Below are 9,944 nucleotides of genomic sequence, written 5' to 3'. Positions count from 1 at the left end.
GGCGGGGCCGCGCGCGGGCGTGGACCCCCCGACCGGAAGTGCGGCGCCGGGTGGGGCTAGCTGGCGCGAGGGGGCGTGTCTCACGTCTGGCCTCCGGCCTGGATTGTCGCAAAACTGCGGTGCTCCGCGAAGTGTGACTTTCGAGAGTCATTCTTACTGCGAGTGCCCAGGGAAGCTGCTAGTCTGAAAGTCACAATAACTGGGCGTCGTGTTTTATTTGCTGAACTTGGCACTCCTACTCAGGACCCTCATGGGGACCTCCCTCCCGTCGCGACCTCTGGGGACATGAGATTGCTGGTGACTATACGGGACAAACGGCCCGCGCGAGCTTTTTACAAATGAATGTTTCCTTGAATTTCAATTTGCACGGAAAAGCGGAGATGAAGTGTCTGCTGGGATACCCGTGAAGGATACCAGTTGGCGTTTCGCAGAGTCCTCCCACACCGCCTTGGAGCTGGCTGGAGGTCAAGGGCGTGTTGCCAATGGCAGGAGGAAACCAGACTGGCTGCGGCTCAAGTAGAAAGCGGGCGGGAACTGGGCGCAACCCTCCCGTGCAGCGGGCCTGCACCTCCGGGCGTGTCGCGACTGTTGCGCGCGGCACCATGTCCGAAAACAAGATGTGAAGTGATGTTTGTATCATAAATAAGTTCCTCGGTGTCCGAAATTACACTATAAACTGTCATTGCAATAAAATAATGGATTCCAGCGCTCCACTATGTATGTAAAGTGATTCGCAGGGGATCCCGAGCTGTCTCGAGTGCAAAGGATGGACCGCTGGGACTGGGCAGCCCGAGACGTCGGCGCACGTGCTCGGCCCTGCACAACCGTCGTTCGGAACCACCGAGAGAAGAGTAAGGCGTCAGAGGGTGACTGGGCCGGCGGGACGGTTTCCGGCGGAGGAGCCCGAGAGGGCGGGGCCAACACGTGGTGGACAGTGGCCCAGGCGCGCCGCGAGTGTCTCTCCTGTCTCTCCTGCCCCGCCCCGCTCCTCCCAGTCCCGTCCCTCCTGGCCACGCTTCTGAGACTGACTCCTCCCCATCCTTCTCCCTCCTCTCCCCAGCACTTTCCCTCCTGCGCCTCTTTCCTCCTTCCGCCCTCCCCGGCTCCTCCCCTTTGCCCTTCTCCTCCCCAGCCCGCCTCTCCCTAACCCCTCCTGCAGCCCATCCCCGCTCTTCTTGTCTCCCCCGTTCCCTTCCCAGCTCCTCCCCGTCCCCGCCACCCCCGCCTTTTCCTTCCTCAGCCCTGCCCCTCCCTAACCCCGCCCTCAACCTCTCCCTTCCTCAGCCCCTCCTCTCCCCGGCCTATTTATTCCCTTCGGTCGCCTCTCCCCTCTGCCCTTCCCTTCCCATCCACAGCCCCTCTTTTCCCAACCCGTCTCCTCCTCAGCCTCTCCACTCCTCTGACGGCCACTATCGATCTTTATGTCTCTTGGAAAGGTTCCCTGCATGTAAAAATATTCGATAAGACGCGTATGCTTTCGCAGTAACTCTGTCATATGTGAGTTAATTCTTTAAGGCCCTCTGGGAAGTCTGGGCCTGACCTCCATGCGCATAGTGTATCCCTCCGTCTGGTAGGGCACCTCTCTCTGCTCCTCATCTCCAAGCTGCTGCTCCTCTTTCACTGAACACTTTGATCCCCGACCCGGCTGGCTCTCCGCTCTAGGACACCGCCACGGGTCAGGTCAGCATCCACCTGTACCACTGTCCCTTGGTCCCCATAGAGGACCCTGGACCCCTGAGATTACCACAGTCCCGGGATGCTCAAGTCCCCTAATATAAAGTGGCATCGTATTTGCATATAATATACATGTATATTTTGACTTGAGGTCTCACTCTGTCTCTGAGGCTTTAGTGCAGTGGTACGATCATGGCTCACTAAAGTCTCAACCTCCTGGGCTCAGGAGATCCTTCCACCTCAACCTCCCAAGTAGCTGGAACTGCAGGCACACACCATCATGCCCAGCTGATTTTTTGCTATTGTAAGACGTCTGGCCATGTTGCCCAGGCTGGTCTCAAACTCCTGGACTCAAGCCGTCCACCCAACTTGCCTCCCAAAGTGCTGGGATTACAGGCATGAGCCACTGTGCTTGGCCCCTTCCATATACTTGACATCACCTCTAGATTATTTATAAAACCTAATACAATGTAAATGCGATATAGTTGTTATACAGTATTGGTTTATCTGTATTATTTTTCATTGTCATATTTTAAAATATTTTCAGTCCATGGGTTGGCTGAGTCTGTGGTTGTGGATCCTGTGGAGGTGGAGGGCTGACTGAACGGCCACCTAGCACTGGGCTTCTCCATCCCTCCTCATGCTACCTTCACCTGTCCTTGTCAGCTCCCCAGTCCCTGGCTGCACTCTCCAACCTTCTTAGGTTGTCAGGAGGATTTACATGTTTTTCCTTGACAACTTTTTTTTTTTAACATATTCTTTATTTTAAAATTGTGGGGTACAGTTAAGGGTTAGGTATACAAATATGCATTGTGCAGGTACCCTTGTTGATGAGGTGTGTCCCCCTATCCTCAGACAGATATTGACTACCGTTAATCCCACTTCCCTTCCCCTCCCTGCTCCCCCCATAGTTTCCCACCATTGTCAGTCCTTTTCTTATAGTATTACAATAGTTGTTCAAGGTCCACTTATGAGTGAGAACATGTGATACTCAGATCTTTGTTTCTGTGAGAGATCACTCAGTATTATAAACTCTAATTCCATCCAGGTTGCTGCGAAATTCCTCAAAAATTTTTTAACAGCCTTTTAAACTGAAGTATAATACACATAATGTAAAGTATCCAATTCATATGTATGCAGCTTAGTTATCACAAAGTAACTGCACTCAGGTAACCAAATCAAGAAATAATTACTATCTCAAAGCACCCCTCTTGTCCTTTATTCAGAGATGACCACTATATTAATCTCCAACATCATAGATTTTGTAGATTCTCTTTATTAGATTTAGGAAATTCTCTTTTATTTATTTATTTTAAGTCAGAGTCTCAGTCTGTCGTACAGGCTGGAGTGCAGTGGTGCAATCAACTCACTGCACCCTCAACCTCCTGAGCTCAGGTGATCCCTCCACCTTAGCCTCTCGATTAGCTGGGACTCCAGGCAGGTAACCCCACACCCAGCAATTTTTTTTACTTTTTTTGTAAAGATGAGGTCTCACTTTGTTTACCAGGCTAGTCTCAAATCTCTGGGCTCTAGCAATCCTCCTGCCTTGGCCCCCCCAAAATGCTAGGATTATAGGTGTGAGCCACTATGCCCATCCCATTCCTATTTTTATGGTGGATGGGTATAATTTTATCAAATGGTTTTCCTCTATGAGATGCTTATGGTTTTCCCCTATTTATTAATGTGTGGATTACACAGACAAATTTATGATTGTTAAATGAACACTGCAGTTCCTGGAATGAACCCCGCTTGATCCTAATGTCTTCCTTACATATCTCTGGGTTTGGCTTACTACTGATTGGTAGGCAGTTATGCTCAGCAGTATACCACCAGTGCTGTGCTGTAGTACTGCTTTGTAAGATTTTTACATCTAAATCCGTGAGTTACATGGACTTACAATTGTCCTTTTTTACATTATCTTTGTTTGGCTTTTGCATCAGGTTATGACAGTCATAGGAAGGACTTTGAATTTTATTTTGAGTGACACATGAAACTATCTGAGGTTTTTGTATGCTGATAGGGGGAAAAAATCTAATATTAAGAGGGATGGAAATATATAGGATAAGATCACTTTGTGTAAATTAAAAAGTTTTGTGTCTGTGTTGCATTATTTTAGTTGCTACAACTAAAACTAAACTGTTGACAACAGATGCCAACAGGGGTAGAGAGGGAGAGAAGTTTTTTCATCAGGCACCCTTTTGTATCATTTGACATTTTTTCACCACATGCATGCATTACTTTCATTTTAAAAAAACAAAGAAGCCCGGCTAGGTGGCTCAGCCTGTAATCCCTCGCCTTTGGGAGGCTGAGGTGAGTGGATTGCCTGAGTCCGTGGGTTCGAGACCTGCCTGGGCAGCGAGACCTCATCTCTACAATAAATCAAAAAATCAGCCAGGTGTGGTAGCACATGCCTGTAATTTCGGCTACTCAGAAGGCTGAGGCGGAAGGATCGCCGGAGCCCAGCAGGTCGAGGCTGTGGTGGCCGGGAGCAGCCACTGCACCCTAGTCTGGGCGACAGAGTGAGACTCCAACTCAAAAAAAAAAAAAAACAAAGAAAATACTATCCAGTGGAAAAGAAAAAAATAAAGGCAATTCTTTGACACTAAAAATCCTCTCCCCAGTGGAGGCAGTGGGGCACAGTGGACAGCACCTGGTTCAAGGACAGGCAAGTGACCCCTCTTGGAAGCTCAGTCCCTCATCTGTAAGTGAGGATGATGCTGTCTGTCTCAGGGCCAGAAGAGACTTCAGCAGCTGCTGTGAATGGAGCGCTGGCTCAGTGGGCTTCCCCAAGCCACCGCTGCTGCGATGCCACTGAGCTCTAGCGCAGGTGTGTTGGAGTGTGAACAGCCTGTGTGTGAGGAGAAATGTGACTGCCAGGCAGAGAAGGCAGCGGGGGCCAAGTCAGGAGGCGAGGGAACCAGGTATGAGGAAGGGACTCACCAAGATCTTGCAGTAAAGGCTTCGATCTTGGGGAGGGGGCTCAGAGTGACAATTTGTAAAGAACTGAAACTTTTTTCTCACAGTTCTGGGAAGTCCAGGACAGACTGCTGGCAGATGGAGTGCCTAGTGAGGGCCCATTCATCACAGATGGCACTATCTGGGTGTCCTTCCAGGCCAGAAGGGTGCAATTGCAAAAGGGGACGAGGCTAGCTCCTCCAGCCAGTCTACATAGTTGCTATTCCCATTCATGAGAGCTCTCTGCCCAGAGGCTCTACCTCTTAATACCTTCACACTGGCAATTAAGGTTCAACAGGTGAACCTGGGGAACACATTCAGGAAATAGCACACAGTGAGTTGTTCTCAGTCCAGCCCCAGAGGGAAGGTGCAACTGGGGCACACAGACAATGTAGTGCCTGTGGGATGTCAGAAAATTCTAGTGCTGGTGTCTGTAGTCCAAGGTTTCAAAGTTCACACTAAGGAAAAGAATGAGCTCCCAGGGGACTGTCAGGGTCAGCATGCAGTCTGATGTGCACGATTAAAGTGTTATGTGGTTCATTGATTAAAACTCTTACGATTTAAAATAAAGAGCAGGTGCACAGGGCTGTTTTCAAAGAGATCACATTCACCATATTTGTGTGCCGAGTGAGCAGATCCCTCGACCTCTCACACTCTTGTCCTGGATATCTTAGGGTGACGCTGCCACTGAGACCCTGTTTGCCCCACAGACTGGTGTGAGGATTTAGTTAGTATGTGTGAAGTTGTACACAACTTTTACATCTAATAAGTGCTCAATTGATGCCAACCATGCTGCTGATAAGAAAGAAGGAGCGGGAGGAAGAAGCATTTCTTTTAACTAGGTCGTGGTCAAATCATTAGCCATAACTCTAGCATGTAATCATGTTCATTACATTTTGGAAAATGTAGTTAATCCCAGTTTCCTATTAACATCAGCTAGTAAGAATGCAGGGGACTGAAGGGGGGATACCATGTGATGTTGCTAGAAGGCACCACAGAAGAGAGACAAGGCAGATGTTCCTGCTGATCCACACAGGAGGATCAGCATGACATCTGTCTTCCACGGCAGGCACACTATCTATATTGTAACCTAGTCGTCTGCCTTTCCTCACCAAGCTCCTCACTGCTGCAACCCAGAGGAAGGCAACTCCCTGTCCATGGGGGATGCCAACGTCATCCTCATCCACCAGAGAAGACACTACTTTATCACAGACGAGTCTCACTCATGTGAAACAATTGTGTGGCATCTCGGGTGGACTCCCCTCTTGGAATTTCCTAAGCACCTTCCTCCAGCTGGGGAAAAGGTGATGACATGGTCGGGGGAGGGGCCCACATCCTGCAGGGGTCCCTTATTCCCTGACATGGAACCAGCTTGGAGATTTGGGTGTAGGCCCCCCTGAGACTCAGCAGAGTGTGTGGCCATTGCTGTTTGTCCCAGTAAGGCTCAGCAGATCGGGCTTGACTCCTTAACCCAGAATCCCTCTCCTAGGCTCTACACGGGGTCCTGGCCCACCCCAGGCTCCAACTGCCACTCCCCTAACTGTCACTCGGAACTGTGCCTCTCACCCCAGCTGCCCATGCTCTGGATGACGGCTGACTGGGAGCAGGAGAGTTTCTGAGGACCAGGGAAGCCTCACTTCAGGACTCAGCGCCAGCCATATGTAAGGCCATGAGAGAACAGTTGCCTGTGGCTTTTGCTTCTGTATTCGTGTTTGAGCGCTTTGAAAATCTTGCCACCTCTCCTCCTTCTGGTTTGCAGGACACTGGAGAGGAAACCAGTTTTGACTATCGAGCATCTTTTAATGCTTCTCAGTTTTGTGTGAAGACTGCATTCTTCAGAGGAGCTTCAAACTTTACCAAAAAGATAAATATTTCTCTTTTTCTTCAAAATGTAAATATCTTTTTTGTTCTTATGTAAGAAATGCTCATTGTAAAAAAGTATACCATTCATAGTATATTTCTCAACTCTGCTGTGTTATAGATACTCATAAGAACAGTTTGTAGTATATCTTTTCAGGCTCTTGAAGTTTGTGTATGTGTGTGTGTAAAATATTAATGTGGTCTTACTAAATATTATTCTCTGATTCTATTTTTTAAATTCGTAAGTGTATGCCAGTGAACTTTCCACATCAATCCATATATACCTGCCTTTTCTTGTGCCAAAATTAATTTAACCATTCCCCCAACTGATGGATATTTAAACTGTTTTACTCTTTTTGCAGCTACAAACAACGAACAATGTAATGAACTTCTTTATACATGTAGCTTTGCCTATTTGTATGGGTATGTTTATGGGACACGTTTCTAAAAATGTAACTGTTGGGTCTTAAAATAATACGCATTTTTAATTCTGGGTGATGCTGCTAAATTGCCCCCACAAATACTTCAGGGCTGACTGACCTACTAGGCAAAAATGGGACAGTACCTAGGGCCCATAAGAGTTTAGGGGCCACTATAATATTTTAATGCCTTTAAAAATCAGGAGAAAAAATTAAAGTAATAATTAACATATGGCATAAAATGAATCCAGACTGGATCATCTTCATCTTTATGCCAATGTAGTCACAACATATGTTTTTCAATCTTTTCTTTGTGGAGAAAGGGACCCCTCTCTCCACGTTTGTGGAGAAAGGCAAACAAGAGTAGGCTCTCACAAGTCACACAGGGGCCCTGCATCATCTGTTCCTTCATTCCCTGGCGACTCTGAGAATTATCTTCTTAATCTTTGCCAGTCTTTTATGCACAAGAGTGAAACAACATTTCACCACTGTTCTTGCTTGCAGTTCTTTAGTTATTATTTGTGAGGCATCTTTTCCTAAGTTTATTGACCATTTAAATTTCCTTTATGAATTGCCTATCTGTTCTTTTCTCCTTATTGTTTTGTTATCTTTAAATGTAGCAAATGTCATGTTTACCATTTTGCATTTCTGAATTGTAATGACATCTGAAGTGTTCCTCTTCCCAAAATCTGCCAAACATTTTTAATGATATCATTCTTGCAAAGAATTACACAGATAATCCTGCATTTCCTTGTAGAATATCTATGGCTACTATTATTTAGGAAATCGTTAGTTCATCTGAAATGCATTTTGTATGAGATCTGAAATAGCTATTAAGCTTTATTTTGTTTTCCAAGTACATAATCGTTAATTTTTCCAAACCATGGACAATAATTTAAAATTCCACCTTTATCAAATATTAAATTCACCTATATACATCAGTCTGTTTCTTGAATCTCTTCCATTCCATTGATCCATTTGTCTATTGTCATGCCATCATCACAGTTCTAAATATTTAGCATGATATTTTGATTTTCGATAAAGTAAATCACCACTCTCTCCCCCATAATTTTTCTCTTTCTATTTTTTCTTGATTATTCTCACATATTTGCTCTTCCTGATGAGCTTTAGAGTTACACTGCCAAGTACTGAAAAAAATCTCAATGAGTTTTGTAAAGTTTGGGCATTAATTTGAGGAGCAGACCTCTAAGACCTGACATTTTATTCAGCCCTTCTGTTTATGCCTTCCAGTTGGCCTTGGCTCGTCCAAGCCTTTGCCATCTGGTGGTCTCTTTCTCAAATCCCTACCTGGCTCACTTTGTGCGACGGGAGGCCAGCAGCAGGGCCTTGCTGGAGTCTTCATGTCCCCCAGGTGATTAATGGGAGCCTTTTGCTTTGCCTCATTGGTCAATATTAATAGCAGTTTTCCTATGGTTGTATTCAGGCTGCGAGACGCTTGTCTGGGTTTCTGGTCTCTTTGCTTCCACTTTGTCATACTCTGCCCCATTCTCCACACTGAGCCTGGAGTCAGATCCCATGGCCTCCTCCTGTGTCCTCCCATGATTCCCCATTGTATTAATTTCTGACTGCTCCTGTTAGGAATGACCACAGACTTCATACCTTTAAACAACTAGTTTATATAACCTTACAGTTCTGGAGGTCAGAAACCTATCATCAGGCTCCTGTCAACAAGGCTGCCTTTCGGAGGTATGGAAGAAATTCATCTCCTTGCTTTTTCCAACTTGTGAAGGCTGCCTGCATTTCATGGCTCATGGTCCCCTTCCAGGACAACAGCTGTGTCCCTTGGCCTCCTTCTTGTTCATATGATCCTAAGAACCCTTGTGATTCCATTGGGCCATCCAGGGAATCCAGGGTCACCTTCTTCCAAAGTCTTTAACTTACACCTGCAGTGTTTCTTTTGTTTGTTTGTTTGTTTGTTTGTTTTTGAGTTGGAATCTCACTCTGTCACCCAGACTGGAGTGCAGTGGCAGCTCACATCCACTGCAGCCTCAACCTGCTGGGCTCAGGCAATCCTTCTGCCTCAACCTTCTAAGTAGCTGGAACTACAGGTGTGTGTTACTACGCCCGGCTAATTTTTTGATTTATTGTAGAGACGAGGTCTCACCAAGTTGCCTGGGCTGGTCGCGAACCCCTGAGCTCAGGCAATCCTCTCACCTCCCAAAGTGCTGGGATTACAGGCTGAGCCACTGTGCCAGCAGTGTTTCTTTTGACATGCAAATAACATATTCACAGGCTCCAGAAATCAGAATGTGAGCATCGTCGCTGCACCCTTACTCTGCCTATCACATCCATGACCTTCAGAATAAAGTCCAGACTCATTAACTTGGCTTGCCAGCCCCCCAATAACATGCCCACTATCTAACATCATTCCTCATAGTCTAACCTCATTCTCCTCTCCCCTTCGAGCTCCCTGTTCCAGCTACATATACTTCTTTCAGTTTCTGGAACCTGTCTCCTCTGGTCTCTTTGCTTCTACTTTGTCCAGACTGGTTCCTCCATCTGGGAAACCTTACTCCATCTCTTCACTTGAATAACTCCTACTCAACTTCCAGCCGTGACTTGAACCCCACTTTCTCGAGATTTTAAAACTTCCTCTACTCCCTAGATGTTCCTCCATACTTCATTAAGGACACTCAGATCATCTTCCAATGATCCCAGCCTACTTATATTGCCTTTTATATTATTGCTTGTTTGATTATCTTCTCTTCCGAACTGTAAGCTCTTCGAGGGTAGAATCAGCAAGGCCAGCTCCACACTTGGAATACATTAACTCCTTGCTGAATAAATTCAAAAAGAGCTTAATTTCATAATAAAATGCAAATTATTTTACTCTATCAGCCTCATCTTACAAAGATTTGTTCAGAATTCATTTAACAAATATTTATTAAGCAGCAACTTGGCAAGTGCTAAGCCAAGGCAGTTAAAATTAAAAGTCATCTGAACTGTATGAGGATGCTAAGGTTGTAGAAGTGTGTGATCATAAGGACATGAATAACAATTCTCCCCTCCAGGAAA

General features: G+C 46.1%; 1 protein-coding gene across 1 annotated transcript in view; it reads right to left on the bottom strand.

The window, feature by feature from the left end:
* The window catches only part of GATAD1 (GATA zinc finger domain containing 1), a 12,924-nt gene extending 12,320 nt beyond the window's left edge, over positions 1–604 (bottom strand). The window contains exon 1 of the mRNA XM_021706894.1: positions 308–604. Within this exon, the coding sequence (XP_021562569.1) occupies positions 308–604 (297 nt within the window). The remainder of the gene's footprint in view (positions 1–307) is intronic.
* Positions 605–9,944: the final 9,340 nt, after the last annotated feature.

The sequence above is a fragment of the Carlito syrichta genome, unplaced genomic scaffold (genome assembly GCF_000164805.1).
Source record: "Carlito syrichta isolate Samal-C Ts95f unplaced genomic scaffold, Tarsius_syrichta-2.0.1 Scaffold316198, whole genome shotgun sequence".
Lineage (NCBI taxonomy): Eukaryota > Metazoa > Chordata > Mammalia > Primates > Tarsiidae > Carlito > Carlito syrichta.
This window is presented reverse-complemented; position numbering and strand designations above follow the sequence as displayed.